General features: G+C 38.6%; 1 protein-coding gene across 1 annotated transcript in view; it reads left to right on the top strand.

Moving 5' to 3' along the window:
- banp (BTG3 associated nuclear protein) overlaps positions 1–17,201 on the top strand; it is a 127,760-nt gene extending 110,559 nt beyond the window's left edge. The window contains exons 12-13 of the mRNA XM_088938615.1: positions 5,059–5,202; positions 15,547–17,201. Coding sequence (XP_088794741.1) covers positions 5,059–5,202; positions 15,547–15,675 — 273 coding nt within the window. The 3' untranslated portion in view covers positions 15,676–17,201. The remainder of the gene's footprint in view (positions 1–5,058; positions 5,203–15,546) is intronic.
- The last annotated feature ends 589 nt before the right edge of the window (positions 17,202–17,790 follow it).

Here is a 17,790-nt window from a genome sequence, read left to right as displayed (position 1 = left end):
ACACCACTCTGACCTATATTAACCATATGTTTTGGAGGGTCATTTTCTTAAAATTCACGATAAGGGTGTTAAAATTAAACTAATCTAAACTTTCAAAATATGTTATATATCATAATGTGTTTAATTAATTAAATATACCTACTTTGGTGCAGCACACAATGCATTTACTGATTCTGGTTTTCCTAATGGCTGATATTGTCACCTGGGTCACTGCCTGGGATTTGAACAATGAAAGGAGACTCAAACATATACTGTACCTGCCTCTTTCTCTGACCATTCTAAAGTCTTTCCAACTATACTGAATTTATGAGCCCTCTGGTTGGGTTTCAGGCCAATTCCAGTGCTCTTGTAATACTGATATCACAAGTAAAATTAATCTGAATTTCCTCATATTTTGCTTTTTTGTAATACAAGAGAATTTCAGGTTGCCAGGTCCAGCAACTATACTAACCCTCTCAAACCTATAAATAATCAATCATTTCTTCCTGCTTTAATGCAGCTACAGTAGGTCTTGTGCTATGCAGTGCAAGGTTTTGGCAAAACACCTGTACTCTCGAGTTCAACATGAAACACATCTGCAACACAGCAGTTAGGCTTTTAAATGTTTCTTCGTTATTCTGCAGAATTTGTCTTGAAATATTGAAAGCTAAATACTGTAGGCCAGCTGAGCTTGTACTTGTGGTGATTTTTTACCTTAACCTTGAAGGAATATGCTGTCCATAAAATATTTTTCAACACTATCATTTTTTAAAACAGCATTCATCAACAGAATAGGCTAAAAGTACAATTCGGTTTTTCTAATAGTTTAAAATATTTAAATGCAGTTGACATTAAATTTAATTGAAAGGTTAGCCTTTAGTATTTTTTTTGTTGCAGGTGTACTAGTACTGTATATATCTTTTTAAATAAGAACTTTCTTCTCAGCATTGGATATTTCCTAATTCCTTACATTTAATACAAGGGAAAATGATGAACTTGAAGCAAACCTAGAAGCTACAGCTTTAAATGCAAAATTACAAGTTGAAAACCCACAAGAGAAGGATTGTCACTTATGTCAAAAAATCAAGAATGAAAAAACAAAAGAAGCTATAAGACTGCTGCCACCCTAATGAGCACCGTTCAGAATCCCACAGACTATTATTTACTTTGAAGCATCACTCCTAGTCTTTACTTTAAGGCTCTAGGTGTTTTAAGTAAGATGTTTATCAAAGTGAATGTGTAATTCTGACTCTCTAAGCATACTTATCAGTTTCCCCACATCGAGAAATCGTTTTCCCTTGATTACAAAGTTTTTCTTTTTCAGAAAATAAAGGTAAAACACTGGGATTTTGCAACTAACACTACACATGAAAAGAACTACTGTAGGCAGGTGATTGTTTAATTACACACTGAGATAACTGTGTTTTTGTTTTCCACTTTTAATTTATGAATTGTGCTGAAGGCATTTTCAAATAATCTCAGAAACTCCTGTAAATTAAACAAATCCAACATGATTATTCTTCCCAAAATTCTTCTTATTCCCACGTTGCTCGGTGACTTTGTAGGTTTTCTTTTATAAAAGAAACATTTTGACGGTTCAGAGAAATCAACATGTATAGGTATTCGGTTCTCTGCTGCATTGCAAGCATAATTTGTTTGTTGTAAATAGATTATGCAGGAACTGCAGCATGCGTCTTTCCGAAATTCTGCTTTTTGTGTAACATCCACATTAGCTTTATCATCAGATTTATAAATAGGAAGATTTTGATGAAGTTTGATGAAAGCAGGAGCCAGGGCTCTAAATGAGAGGACAACAGCTTACAAGTCTGCTGTGTGGAGTTGTCACGCCCTCACCTTCCTCCCCATCCCTTAGTTTTCTCTTATAGGCCAAAGACATGCAGTCCAGGTTAGCTGGCATCAGTAAATTGCCCTCAGTGTGTGCGTGTGAGTAATGTGTGTGTGTTTATAGACAATGGACTGGCTTCCTGCCGGGGTGCAGTTCCACCCTCTGCCTGCGGGGTTAGTTTCCACTTCACTGGGGCCCTCTGCAAGATAAAGCAGTAACTGAAAATGGAGGGGTGTAATACACAGCTCCAGCCCTTCTGTGAGTTATTTCTTTTAGATGCATTTTTTCCCCCTTACTACTGCTGAGTGACATGCCCTGGGACACACTTCTACAAATCTGTTTTGTTCAGTCTGAACCGAAAAAGAAAAATAGCCCTTTGCGTTCAGTCCCCAGTCCCTTCCAGAGAGAGGCTGGGACTGAAATATAAATGTGAGTCTTAGAAGTCGGTTGAGGGGAGAAAGGGAAGGTGATGTCCACCCAAGCTGAACAAAAGTACTGTGCTTGCTGGCTTGGACTGCTGGGTAGATTTCAGCAGCAACTTCCTTAGATATGGATTAGAAAGAAACTTCATCCCCAGAGATTAGGTTGCAGGTCACTTGGCAGACACGGGTATTTGTGCTTGAACCGTTGAAGGTATGTCTCAGGGCCTGCCCTGGGTTCACTGTTGTGGCTTGATTATGATTCCTCAGATTTTCCTAAAGAAGGAATAAAGAGTTATGAGAAAGATTGCAGCTAGGATGATAGGGCTTTCTGGAATTAAAAACTGTATTCAGGACCAGTTAAGGTGAAACTTTCTGTACATTTAAGAGACTGTGTTGGGATTTATGACAAGACCAGTTACAGTAAGTCACAATATACAGCTGTTAAGGACAGTCAAAAGCAGCAGTGCCGAACTCTGCTGGTTTCCCATACTGCAGGCCTGTCATTAGATATATATATATTTGAAAAAATCACTTAGTCAAGTAAATCAGTGTAACTCCATACCCTTGCTCTGGCTGTAGTCTTATCCTGAACACTAACCAGAGATATATAAATGTATCAAGGTACAGTCTTGAAATCTGAATCCCCTGTGATAAGATTTGCTCTTAAATAGATTTCATTCAGCTGAGCTCTAAATGTACTGGGATCCTCATTCCATCAGGTCACAAATGGACAACCTGGCCTTTTTCAAGTAAGTGAGTGAGTTTCCCAGTTACTTCATACAACCTAAAGCACGTGGTGTGTACATGTGTGTAACTTTTATAGGAAGGTGGGGAACCCTACTTCAAAGCTTCAAAATGGGGAAATTTAGGTTCCCACCCAATGTTCCTTTAACTAAGGATTAATCTCCATGATTAATATGTACTTTCACAAAAATTCGGAAGAGCAGGCCTTATAATTAAACAATGGTTATAAACTCAGCATGATGTACAGACAGTTCTTTAACTTGACACTCCCTCGAGGAGATGGGGAGTTTCCAAAATTTAATAACGTTTTTCCCCTGCTTCTAATTAAGGAAAAAAACTTTAAACTCATCCTTTCTAAAGTACAACAGTAGTTACAATATTGGATGTAAAAAACCTCTCCAAAATATCATCACACTGACTTATTTTAAAGCCTAAAACCTAAAACTTGGTTTAGCTATGTTGAGTTTTGTGGTTTTGTGTAGAAGAAATGCCAGTTTTCTAAGTCAAGCTGATTGATTACAGGTGTGATATGGGGTGACCATGACTTGTGTAAATCTTGATTAAAAGATTAAAACATTTTTTCCAATTTTGTCTGCTATAGTTTATGTAATGAAGCCCTTAAGCAGTCCTGTCCGAGTCTGAGCTTGGTGAATGGATTTAAGAATACCAGAATGCAAACTATATTATACAGGCCCCTATTAACCACAATTTATAGTAAAAGGCATAGCTAATAGAGTAATATGTAAAAAACTCTAGGAGTTCATATAAATATCTTTGACAACATTTATTTGTTTTTTCACATGGAGAAATTAACATGATTATAAAGCATAGCTAAACTTCTGCTGTGAATTTGATTTTGATTTATTGTTTTTTCTGGCAGGGAAAATGTATTGGCACCTGAATGAAAAATCAAGCAGGCTCTCTTTTAATAAAGATTTTAGATGCTTATAATAATTAAAGCGATTTTTTTTCTGTATCTGCTGTTCTCATGCAATTGAGTATGTGTCCTCCTTATCTGCAAGCACCCAATAAAATAATTGGGCTACATCTGAGTATTGATTCATTGCTGTTTGCTTAGTCATCCCATTTAAGTTCTTGAACTTTTAAGGCACGTTTGAACACCTTTGAACAACTATTATTTTTTATACATTGGCAGACATTTAGGTTTTCAATCAAAGACCCATTATCTTGATTGGAATATGAAATCTTTTTTCTAATAAAGGCCAGATAAAGGGAACCTTGGACTTGGTTTGTTCCTTCCTGAATTACTCCTTTTCAAAAGAAATTACTTTACTTAGAAAAAGGTTTTATTTTTTTGTGTGTGTGCAACATAGTGTATCTGAGGACTTCTGTTAATGCAATGAAAATGACAGACATTAGGTGTGTTAACACTCACAAAGATATAACAAACAAAATGTCCCATCTTTTAAAAGTGAGGTTACATTTCAGCACAACAGAAATATTTGCTCATTTAAAAGCACCAGCAACATTTTGGGCACTGCATACCAACCAGCAACTTTGCCACGTTGTTGCCTTCCCATTATTCATTCATTCCAATGTTCAGTCATTTGCAATTTTTATCTCCTGGTTTCATCAGCTAATAACGTAAAATCCACATTAGGCATTTTCAAGGTGTTGTCGCCATGTGTCACGACATCAATGTGCATTTTGTCCATCATTAGAGAGAAGGCCATTCAGCGCATGTAGGTCATTGCAGAAGTAGTAGCTAATTGATCTGAGGATCTGAGGAGCTCATCCAGCCTTTTTTAAAGAAACCCAGCTCATGGCTAGGTAGCTTGATCCATATCCCAAAGCACTTTGGGTACAGTGGTTCCTCCTGTTCACAGTTTTTTATGCACTTCCACATAGTATCCACTTGTGCTCTCGATTACAAAGTACACCAGATCAGGCTCTTCTACGTCTTCTAGAAAACACCCCATTCCTGGTCAGAAGGTACCGAGTCATGTTGGAGTCATGTTGGATTGATTCTGGGAGCACAAGCGTGAAGTTCACGGTGTGCCCTGGCTTGTGGGATATACAGTAACTCTGCTTTGTTTCCTTTTTCAGGTCCTGAGAGGGGCCCAGCTCATTGCTGTGGCATCTGCCGATCCTACAGCCACAGGAGTGGAGGGGTCACCACTGCAGGCGAGCGACATCCAAGTGCAGTACGTCCAGTTAGCACCTGTGACTGACCACACGGCCGCTGTTCAGGTGAGGGGTTGGTGATTCGGTCAGGCAGTCATGGCACAGACTCTGTGCAAGAGTAAGCTCTTACGATGTTGTGTGTGCAGTAATTTTTGCAAACGTCTGACCCAAAACCCAGGGTAAGTGCAGAATACAGCATCCAGGCAACACAGCATCCAGGCCATAAGGGGCAAATTAAAGATTAACAGCTCTCAGAATTTATCTTAATTTCTCTTAAATTGAAAACTACAAATTGAGACCCAGTGCTAAAGGCCATGATGACAATAATGCACATCTGAGCCTTAATGAAATGCAAGTAAATCATTTCTCAGGTCGGAGATGCATCTTAATTCATATCTGTATATTGTATATACTGTACTGTATATATGGTATATGAATTATACATCATGTTTATACTTATTTAAATATATACTTTAAGTTTTAGGTGTCAAGGCAAGGTGGTTCTCATGTAGCAAACAAAAAGGCAGAGAATGATAAGCATAATGCATACCTCACAATTGGCTCCCTAGAGTTTTTGTGCTGATGAGGTCTAATCTTGATTGAAGCCTGTGCTCTTGGCATGAGGAGTGTATAATTCCCTGCCAGCATTTAGTAGCTGTAGGCACTTGTGGTAAAATTGCTACCACTTTCTTTTCATTTTGAGCTATAAAAAGGAAACGGCATGCTGCAAGTGATGGTTAGGACCGGCTCCACGCAAGCAAAGAAAAGTGTCCCGTTGAAGCAAGCAGACAGTGGCTCAGGCAGGTGAAGCAAATCGGTACCTTTACGTGCAGTACTTGGCAAGGCACTGTTCCAGAGCTGACTGTAAACACAGCGCTAATGACCTGCCTAATAACGTAACAAGTTGAGGTGAAACATACGAAGACCTCTCTTTCCACTCCCGCCTTTTGATCTCTTTCTATTAGTTTATCTGCACCTTGCCTTCCCAGCAAAGGGATTTTCTAGAAAGAAATGAAGTACAGTACAGGAAAGAGCACAGCCCTTTTTTACCCCCTATCAGCTACAGAGATACAGAGAGCTCTCTGGCTTTTGAAGAAGAAGAGCAGGGAATCTGATTTTGTATAAGAAAGAAAACAGCATAGCATCGCCCTCCCCACCCCCACAATCAGAGGTACCCCACTCCCAGGTTCTGCCAGAGAACCCCGAAAATAAAGTCACTTAAAAGTACTGAGCAATAAGGATCTGACCTTGTCTCTTCCTATGATCCTTGAGAGGATCTGAGCCACACAGAGTTCCATATCCATATTGTGGTATCCTAATGAGCAATGTGTATGTGTAGTTCAGAAAGCAAATCAAAAGTGCCTCTTGTACTCAAACAAGGTGGTATGCAGTACAGATTTTTTCTAATCCAACCAGACTTCAAACTAAACAATTTTATTTTGGTTGTACCACATACTGTATTTAATGTTCCACCCACATCAATATTAAACAGGTATTGGAGAGTGTTTTTCAAACTTCAGAACAATGCCTTGCCTACCTAAAGAGATCTTCAGTGAATATATGCATTTTTTAATTCTCTCAGCCTAAATAAAACTTTACGGTAGAACTTCAGAATAAAGCCATGCATGCAGTTCAAAGCACAGATTATTTTTTCAGAAGGCTAAAACAGGGCAGGACAGTTATATCTTTCAGTTGATATCCCAGGATTCATCATAACATCCATCCATGTTTTCCATGATTGCATTGTACATTGTTCATTTAAAAAGTGCCCTTTATTATTCTTTAAAAAGGATTCCCTGGTTTCCAATGAAAAGAACAGGATTGGTTATCTATCACTTGATATTAATTTCTCTGGTTACCTCAAAGATCTAATATTCCAGGCTAACATACATGCAGTTTAAAGGTAGGAAATTAATAAGCAGGTCATCCAGTTTTTCCATATAGGTTTCATAGTATATTACACATTTTACATCTTTAGAACGTTATTTAAGATACAGTAGCAAATCATATATTGTACTTATTTTATGACAGGGAATTGCAGAGTTAATTTAAGTGACATTTTGGTATATCCAAATTATTATTATAACCATGTGTTATGATCAGATGAACAACAAATAACCTCTTGGCTCTACATCCATATCTGATAATGTGCATTATAATTTGTAACGCAATTTAAGTTTTGCAATTTATTGAGACCACTTTTATTTATTTTGGTTTCATGCATCATAATGAGTTGAAAAAAATAAACATGTGGATACTTTGAAAATTTAAAGCTCATATCTGGCTCGAAATATAAGACATTTTTCCAGAAACTGAAAACATATATCACTGTAGAAAAGTATGAGACAGCATCTGCAAGAGTCAGGATGAATTAATGTCTTTTGTGTTTCGTTTTTCCAAAAAATCAAAAGTCAATAATAGCTATAAAAGCCGTATAGCTAGTTTGGTCATTACTGTTCTGATCTTCCATTCCTAGCACTATGTGAGCTCCGTGCACGTTTGAAGGCTGAGTGCTCTGGGTTCTGGATGAATGCACTTAAAAACTGCTCTGTCCAACACACGTGAGAGCTCCTCACAAGAGAAACTTGGAGCAGTTCTTTCAGCTCTGTTTATACCACCGAACAATGAGGTGGACATCCTCTTTCCCATTGCAGGCAGTGGGAGAATGGATGACCTGGTTGAAGCTTCAGCTAAGAGGCCTTCCCAGTGCAATAGCAAGATGTTAAAAGTCTCAGTGGCAGCTCAGCTCCGTAGTACCTGAGCCTGAGAGAGGAGTGATTTACTAACACCCTGCAGCTCTTAGCAGACAGCAGGGCCTTTCCAGATCCCATTATTTCTTAAGGCATCTTTGTCTTGTCTTAGTCCTGTGTAGATTTTAGTCAGGGATTTCCCAAGGAGTTCTGTGCTTCACTTACCTTTGCATTTCCTCCTTCCCACCATGCGCACTACAGTGCGTGTTTCTTCATTTGTCAGGAGGCAGGTTGAATCAGTCCTGGAATGATGGACTGACCTAGAGCTGTTGAATGGGTTTTTAGGTGGAATGATGCGGTATGTTCACTGAACTTCCAAGTCGCTGAAGCTCTTGGACAGCTTCAGCAATATGTATTTATTGTTACAGTATGTATCGTATGCACTGTGGAGTAGTGGTCAGGGTTCTGGACTGGGCTGTGAGACACTGCTGTTGTAGCCTTCACAACCATTCCAGTGAAAAGCCTCAGCCGAGTAAATGTATGTACACAAATGCTTCACTCTTCTAAATCTGTTAACGTTTTTCATCATCATTCTTTTTCACATCCCAGCAAATTTTCAAACTGAGTCCAGTGCATAGACTTGCAGGACCTCGGGTTCCCTTCAGTGTAGGCAAGACTGTGTCCATGAGGGTTGTTCTCTGCATGGTGCCACTTACAGCTGTAGCTTGGTGCTATGGGAGCACACATACCTGGAGTGTGTGCTGCAGCTCAAGAGCTTTCAATCAGCAGCCTTGAAGAGGAATTCCTTCTGCACTGAATGCAAGGTGACATCCTGAAGCTTACTGCTGTGTTCTCATAGCTTACCCCCATCTTTGCTGTTTGAGCTGTGAAAAGCAAAATTAAAAGTGTGTTATTCAAAAGCAATACGTGATGTCGGGTATAACCCTTGCATTTTCAAGGCCTCACTGGTTCCATTTCCGGGGGGAAAATTTGGCAATAGCACATTTTCCTCACCAAGCAAACAATAGTTCAAAGAACTCTCTCTGTCTTTTCCCTTTACTTTGATAGCTAAAGTTCCTACAAAAGACAGCTGTCAAGCCAAAGTAAATGGACCTGTTGTACTGTACATTGTGCCATTTTTTGCACCCGTACAGTCAATGGACAAGCTCCTGTGTGCATCATTTACACCAACTGGTGGAAGAGGAGTTCGAGAGCAGTCTGAACTGTTTTAAGCACAGCTTCTTAATCAGACTGCAGACTTATCTTCTCCAGGCTCTGCATTATTTCCTATATAATAAATAAAAGATTGCTAGTTCTTCCCAAAGAGTCAATGTGGAATTTTCTCCCTACTGTAATTTAACAGCATTATCTCAAGCAAGCTCTCTGTGAGGCAGATTTATAAGCTGCTGTAATGATGAAAAATGATGGTGTTGCTGGTTGCGTATGGTCTGATTAAGTTGAATCAAAATTCACATTAGTTTGCCTTTGAAACAAACCATAATAAATAGTTGAGTGCACTTTGGTCTTTTATCTCAAAATTCTTTAATTATTTCCTTATGAATGGATTATTTTGTTTCAAAGGCATTTTGAATTTATGTACTCTTTTTTCTCTTTTTTTCCTAAACAACATTTTAGTGGCTGTGGAGTCATCAGAATTGGGTTTCGGTAATATGCACATGTGTTTGGTCTTTATTTTTTATTTTTATTTAAGGAAAATTGTAAAATAAAGTTCAGACTGGTTGAGATCAATGATGATATTCCCACATCTTAATGCAAGAAAAACATCTTTGAAACTTAGATGGAAGTTTACAGTGTAATATAAAGTGCCTACTAGCATGTGGTGTGTAAATTTAGTTCTCCAAACTGTGGCCTGAGCTACACAATGGCCGTTTCCTGGGAACATTGATATTAAAAAAGCATGTTTGTTTTTGTATTGCAAAGTCAATCCATTTAACTCCTTTGACATCATAATGTTGTCTGAAATAATGGGGATAATTTACATTTAGAGGAAAATCATGGGACATTAAAAAGATGGTAAATATAATGTCTAGGGACATGCAGCGCATGTCTTTATATCCTCATCATTTCAAGTCTTTATCTGCTGGAATGATTCTTCAGTAAATGTCTGTTTGTGCCTGTCTTACTCAGCTCAATTCTACAAACAATTGAATATGCTTCTCGGGGCTCATATTCTTGGTTATTTCATGAGCATTATTTCAGTATTTGGTCCATGTTTCATTCTGTGTGTCCAGCTCAGGACTTTTTTATTCTCTTCATGCTGACAATGATGTCACAGACTCTTATGTTTTCTAATTAAATTCTTTTATTTTTCTCTCTCTTGTTGTTATCCCCTGAGATCCATATTTCCCTGTTTTTTGGTCTTCTTGTAGTCTCTTTTATTCAGAGTCAAACTTTCACATTCCTTGCTCATACAAGAATCCCAACATTGTTCAAAGGCTTCTCAAAAGCACCCAGCCTATTTTTACTCTTTTTTTTTCTTCTGTGCACACACCCACACAGTATATATGTGAGGGTGTTCAACAAATACACAACTTTTAACTAATGTAGCTTCTTTTATGTTCTGTTTCCTTGGCATGCATTAAGGATTACTAGTTCGCTATTTGAAAATCCCAAAGAAACTGAAACTCCCATATACTGTAGGCGGCACTGGCTAAAGAAGTATAGTGACAGTTCTAGTAAACCAGAAAATTGGTGGGTAGCTTACACCCGAAGAAGGCTCCACAGCCGAAATGTTGTCTCACTTTTCAGCATGGAATAAACCTCTTACTTGTTCCTATGTTAAGCTTAGTTTAACTTTTCAGTGCATCAAAAACAGTTACTGTTCATTGTGCATGGATAGTTCAGTATTTTTAAATATTTATCACATATAAAGTCGGTATGCCTTGATAGGGAAGATAATACCTGTTTTAACCATAACCAAAAGCAACCTGTTGCACAAACATGGCCGGTATGGTCTTGTAGGTTATTATATGTGAAGGAGTAATCAGATCTTTTGTCTGCTGAATTTTGGAGCATGATAATCAAGATTGGTTTGGGTCACTGTCTCGTGCTGTTACAAATCCTTCACTAAATTAGGCACGTAAACAACAAAAAAAATATCCCAGCATGTGAGTGCATGTTTTGAATCCTGGTCTAAAAATTCAAAACAAAGAACATTTTTGGGGAGCTAATAATTACCAAAAATAATTAGAAAACCTAGCCTGCTTGTTTGGGAAGCAAAGAATGTGAAAATGACTGCCATGTGTGTCATGTAAGCCATTCATGTGCCAGGGACAGTAAGTGACTTTCTTTTCTTTCAAGTGGTCTTGCAACACGGAAAGGCCCCTTAGACTAAAAATATGCAAACATTGTCAAGCTGCTCTATTTCCTGCACAGAAACAATATTTTGGGATTCCCATTGGGAACTAGCATATTTTCCACATGCCTTGACATTATAAAAGAAAATAGAGCCTAGACATTTGCAACACTTGTGGTTGCAGTTCGTGGTATTTAGGAGACCTGCTTTACATTTGTTTTCTGTACACTGTTCAGAACATTCGGCTCACGGTATCAGTCCCTTATGTTGCCGGGTTTCTCGTACAGATGTGCTTGAATTCTGTCCAGTTAAAGCCCTTTGCAGATGATTCCAGAAGGAGTTACCAGTTTTGTATCCCATCTTTGTTTCCAGCTGTGTATAATGAGATGTGAAAGTTAACATAAACACAGCGTAAAGTGTAAATTCAAGCTGCCCGCCATGCATGTTCAGATGTCTGTACGAGTCTATTTTATTTAACATCCTTATGGAGTCCGTTGTTTTCTGCTCACCAGAATCTGAGGAAACCTGATTTCTGTGCTTCACTCTACTCTGCTCTGTACATTGCCAAGCTTCCTTGGAACTTTGTTTTATCCCAGGTTTCTCAAGGACTGGTCCATACTGTTTGCAAAGTTAGTCTGGGTTTTGCAAGTATTTGTTTCTTGTCATGTTGGTCTTGCAGTGTCAGCAGTTGGAGGCTGAGAAGTTGGCATGAGATTGGACATATAGACATCTCGTACACAGATTGTGGTCTTCTGTTTGCTGTGTCACATGATATTATCATGTAACATTAACACTGGGACTCTTGAAGCCTGATCTGTTGGGCATCATGGGACTTCACATGACACTAAATACAATTAATCTTGCTTGAGTTTGGATCCAGCATCCTTATGGATTCCCTAAAGATATCCTTCAGCAGTCTGGAAGCCTGTTTATTTCTTAGGCATCTAAGCATCAGAATGTTACAGTCAGAGTTCCCTGTAGATCCCTAGCACACACAAAATCAGTTTTATCATTGTCTTGCCAATCCAAAGCAAACAGTCAGGCCAGTTGGCACTTGCTTTGGTGGTTGTTCTCAGACACTTATTCTTTTTACTACTAAACACTGACGTATTTCTCAAGCACTGCTGGTCTGTCATGGAAAACTGTTCACCAGCAGTTTGCATTCGTCAGCCAATCAAAAATCTGAAACCCCCCCCCGTCCCCGTCCCCCCCCTTCTTCATGAAATGAAAAAAGAAAAACAAGACATTAAAATAAACATCAAATTTCGAAATCTATTGTGCCGTACCGCCACCTTGGTATAACATTTGTCTTGAAGATTGTTTTTTGGGGGGTTTCTGATTTATTTGGAAATGGAGAGAGAAGAAGCGGGGCGTCTGTGCCTGAAACACTTGAACCCGCGCCGGTTCCCATTGGCGTTTTCACCCCGGTGATTGGAAACGGATGGCTCACAGTGTGTGAAACTGACAGAGAGCCTCATTCATAATGAGAGTCGAATTAGAAAACATAAGCAAAATCAAGCTTGCCTGAGTCATCTGTATATGCTGATTAAGTACACAAATGTGCAATCTGCTAAACAAGAATGTGAAGTGGTGGATTAAACAAAAAAAAACCTTCTGTAAATTAAACTTTAAAGAACGAGAGACTGATTCTGTAAGCAAGAGCATCACCAATGGGGAGTATCAGGAAGGACACGTGCCAGCCTTGATTCCTCTCTCTCTCCCTTTCTACATAAGACCATGGAGGCAGAGGCAGATGGGTACTTGCAATTGAATTAATAACCATTTGTGAAAATTAACATGGAATAAAATGGCAAAAGCAGAGTCTGGGTGACTCTGGAGTAGCTCAGCCAGTAGGGGCACTTGCTCAGAGCACAGGTTGAGCTCTGTGACCGACCCAAACGGAACAAGTTTGAATGTAAGTCGTACCACCTAGGATTCCTGGTCAAGCAGCTGGGCCCAATCGGCACAGTACTTTCATGCTTTTCTCATAGGTAGTGACTTGTAACTTGCTGGGTGCCTGAACTCAATATAGGGTGTTTTTTTAATAAGCTGTGTAACCTGTAGATTGTGACTAACTGAGAAAGTTAAAGACTTCCCTACTAATCCACATGTTTCCAAGCTTTCAAAGCCTGGATGCCTGAACTCAGAACTCAAGTTTGATGTGCTTCACTCAGTGTACTGTAGGCTAGGTAGGGAATGCACTTGGACAGTCGGGCTAGTTGATGCCTAACAACTCACATTTCCTATTCCTTCGAGCGTGGTTGACATTCCCAAGTCAGTCTTCATTTTATGTGAAGTTTAAGGTGACTAGGAGGTTTGTATTTATTTCCATAAACCCATTGGTTACGCTGTTTTGTTTGAGTGCAAATAAGCAAAGGTTGTTTCTGTCAGCTTACTCACTCATGTGGAATGGAACACGCATTTCCTTACAAAAGACCTTAATGAGATACCCGCATAATGTGTGTCAGATGTTCTCCTGTGGATTGAACTTTGTGCTACCATGCACTTACTTTACATTGGTCACAGAGTGTGCCACTTTTCCAGTGATTGGAACAGATTGCTGAGAAGTGGGTAAGCATAGCTCTGAATCAGATAATGCAGAGGAAGATGAAAGCCAAACACTCACCGTTCAAAATAACAAGGAACATTAAAGATGTAAAGGTTTTATATACCAGACAAAGGGGCTCACACTGTCAACTTGCAAGGGCTTTCTTCACATTGTCTGACTGTCCACAGACTTTCCTATGAGTTTAGCTTGCTGTGTGAAACTGTAATGGCAGATATATTATTCCTTATCTGTTCTGCTCAACTTCCATCATTGGATTTTTTTGTACTGCGACTTCATTTTTGACCGGTCACACATCTCTTTCTCATGCTGTGTCTTAAGTTTTACTCTGATGTGCAGTGCTGGCTCAGGTGATTTCTCAGTACGAACCTACGCTTTAAGAAATCAAAACTAGAAAGAGAATTACCTCAGATTTGATCTTTCTTGTTTTTTTTTATAAGTTCTGGAGCAGAAAGCTGAAACACCCAGCAAGGTTAGTTTGTTTGCCTGTACTGTTATAAAGAAATCGAAAGTAGAGGGGATGTATTTTAGGGACATATATACAGTATATCTCTTGAGGAAAAGAGGTCAACCTAAAGGCTATTTAAGTTTAAAACAGATTTTCGTATGGTAATCTTGTATAGTAAAAATCACATTACAGCACTTGGTGAACAGTGTTTCAGGTGTTTTTCTTGACTTGAATCCTGCTGTGTTTACTGGCTCAGTATAACAGATACAGTAGATAGGACTTAAATAAACCTCTTGAGGAAAATAAAAACTAAAGGAAATTTAAGCTTAAAACTGATTTTCCTATGGTAATCTAGTATATAAAAAATCACATTACAGCACTTGGCAAATAGTGTTTCAGGTGTTTTTCTTGACTTGAATCCTGCTGCATTTACTGGCTCAGTGTAACAGATAAATAGGACTTAAGTCTGAACATGAAACCTCATTCTGTTTTGGTTCATCTACAAATGCCAAGAAGAAATAGACTGTACCTCTTGGTTATCATGAGAACCACATTTCATTTCCATCCAAACTGCAATTGCTTGGGGTTCAGGAGGCCATCTGAGCTGTTCCTCTTTATTTCTTCTGAAATGTATTTTTTAATCTTACTGAGAATTGGCTTCATCTGGAAGTAAACATGTGGTAGCGCTTATATGACCGTTTGAAAAATTACTGATGGTTTTATTTATCTGGAGATGCTGGTTTTTAAATAGCTTCCATAGCGTGTGTTGGAGGAAAACCATTACCCGTCTTGTGAAACTTATCAACTATCAATGTTTATATGAGTAAGTTGTTCATAGTTCATACCTGTTCATTTTCTGGACTATCCCATGATCTAATATTTGTTAAAGTCAAGTTCTGTTCATTAAGATTCAAATGAACATGGTCTTTACTGTTTAGAAACAACATTAACAGTGACAGTTTCATACCTGTTATTACTGTATATTGGCTACAGATAGCTGTTATGTAATCAAATAGAGCTACTGAAGTACAAAATTAGCAGGAAATGGTCCATGAATGACAACTGAATCCTAGCTCATAATTTGGGCTAATGTTTTTTTCTGACATGAAAACTAAATAAAGAACGGCCACATAATAGAGTCATGTCAACCAGTTTTTTGCTACTCTTTCATGCTCCTGGTTTTGTGACTCATGTATCAGAATAGCATCAGCCTTCACTGCGCTCCGGTAAACATACAGTTTTAAAATACGTATATGTCCAGTATTTGGCTCACACTTCTGTTTTGCTCATGGTTCATTCTTCATGAGGCGAAAAGAAAGGGAATGTGTAAGTCTGTTGGCTGTATTTGTGGTCAGTGTTTGACCAATCTCTGATGTGTCTTTTCTTTCAGGGGGCAGAGACTTTGACTCCCACCTTGCAGTCAGACATGGAGATCAAGCATGGAGCCATTCAGATCCAGCAGGGTGAAAATGGAGAGGTTGTGCAGATACAGATGCCAGTCAACAGTGTGGGCAGCTGAGAGAACACAGCCAGCATTCAGAAACCAGCGATCTTGAGCCATGGATGATATAGGCCTAAAAGCATGAAGCTAATTTTGCAGGTTGGAAACAAAAAAACTGGACCATCAGCAATAATAACTTTCCCTTCCTATTGGTCAAGGAGCAGAATCCAAGCTTCAAAATCCATATTAGAGACAAACTAAAGGACACTGTTTTAAATGTTCTTTCAAAGAGTCTTCTTCTAAATTTAGCTAGTGCATCTTCTGGCAGAAGAAAAAATGAACACAGTGCAATTTGGTGCAAACTTTTCAAGCTTTTCAAGTCACTTGAGACACAAAAAAGTACTAACTGTGCAAAAGCAAATCTTGTTAGAATACATTTTTTTATTCTGAAAGGGTGCTACACTGAATTGTAGTTCCCCCTCTTTTTTCATTTCGTTGTGTCATTTATTTGAGTTTGTCTTCCTTTTTTCCATATTGAACGTACTTTACTGTGCGTAGAAGAGTAGGGGAAAGCTTATGGATAGATAAAGTAATGGATTCATTCAAAGGTTAGGACATTTTTTTGTTTTCTTAATGGGATTTCTTTAAGTGAATAAACACACTTTTTGTTGTTTGCTAAGGAAGACAGATACTCTCTGCTCCATGTTTCCTGAAATTTATTCTATTTGGCATGAACACTGGTCAGACCTGTGCAATTTATATTGAGGAGACAGGGCAGTTTAACCTACTTTCTCCACTAGTTGTGCTGAAATATTTGTAAGAAATTACAAGGCTTTATCTACATGAAGCGGTGCACTGAAAAGTTTGTCACTTGTGGGTCCAATACAAGATAACTGAGGATGGTAATTTGTCATTTGCTAATCACCTACAATGTTTTTCTGAAAGAGGGCTATAGTCTACACTGTACGTCACTTGCCAACTAGTTGTTTCAAATTAAATTAGTTATAGTATTATCTTTTCACACTGCTATTTAATGGATTAAGTGACTCTGTGAGCAGTGAGCAGGGGCTCTGTGACTCAGGATCTGCGCCTGTGGCTGGAAGGTTGGCGGTTCGATCCCGGGGCCGGCAGAGGAATCCTACTCCGTTGGGCCCCTGAGCAAGGCCCTTAACCCCAACTGCTCCAGGGCGCCGTATAAATGGCCGACCCTGCACTCTGAACCCCAGCTTCTCTCCCTGTCCGTGTGTCTCATGGAGAGCAAGCTGGGGTCTGCGAAAAGACAAATTCCTAATACGAGAAATTGTATACAGTATGGCCAATAAAGTGATAAAGTAAAGTAAAATAATATTAGAATGTAACATAGAAATGGTGCATTTTTTCCAAATAGATTTTTAAGTAGCTTTATGTGAATACAGCAGAACAGTTTCATTTACTGCTAAAGCATTTATTGAATCTCTTCCATGAATTTCGGCTGAACTGATATCAGAATTTCTGTCCTGAAAAATATTCGACTTTGCTTTTGACATTCTTCTTATTCTTTCAGAAATGGATTCTCATTCATCAACATACATTCAAGTACTTATTAAAAAATGAAAGTTGCCATGACCCTGTGTTATATGGAGACCTACAATTAACTGCTGTTATGTATAGGATACAATACAAACTCACACAGAAAGGGGGATGTCTGAGATGCACTGTTAAATTTGCGTGTGCTGGGGATCTCTTGGCTTAGTTTTAGTCACACATAAGCAAAGCAACTGATCATACAGTAGAGTCAGCAGAATTTCATGTAATCTTGTGTATGATAGTGATCTTGCACATACAGTAGCATACTGTTTCGAAATCTAGGATTCTTTCTTGCTAAAAAGTTGTTCATAAGTTGCAGTTAGTCTGTAGGTTCTGAGAGATTTACAGTTCAGCTTGAATGATCTGATCAAACATTATTTTGTAAGTCAATCTCAGTAGTTCTTGACAAACATATCAACTGCTGGCAAAACATGAAGTGTGTCTCCTGATAAAAGGCAGTTTGGGTCTTCTGCAACTGAAATATTTAACTGTGAACAATAGATATTTTACAGAAAAGACTCTTAAGCATCTGTGATAAATAAATAAGGGAGAGAGGAAAAACATCTACAGTATAGCAAAGATAACCCTAACAGTTTCTTGATTTACAGTAGCCTGTAAATTTTCTGT

This window comes from Atractosteus spatula, chromosome 21 (genome assembly GCF_055471065.1).
Source record: "Atractosteus spatula isolate fAtrSpa1 chromosome 21, fAtrSpa1.hap1, whole genome shotgun sequence".
NCBI lineage: Eukaryota > Metazoa > Chordata > Actinopteri > Semionotiformes > Lepisosteidae > Atractosteus > Atractosteus spatula.
The sequence above is the reverse complement of the archived record's forward strand: the minus strand, read 5'-3'. Positions and strand labels throughout refer to the sequence as shown.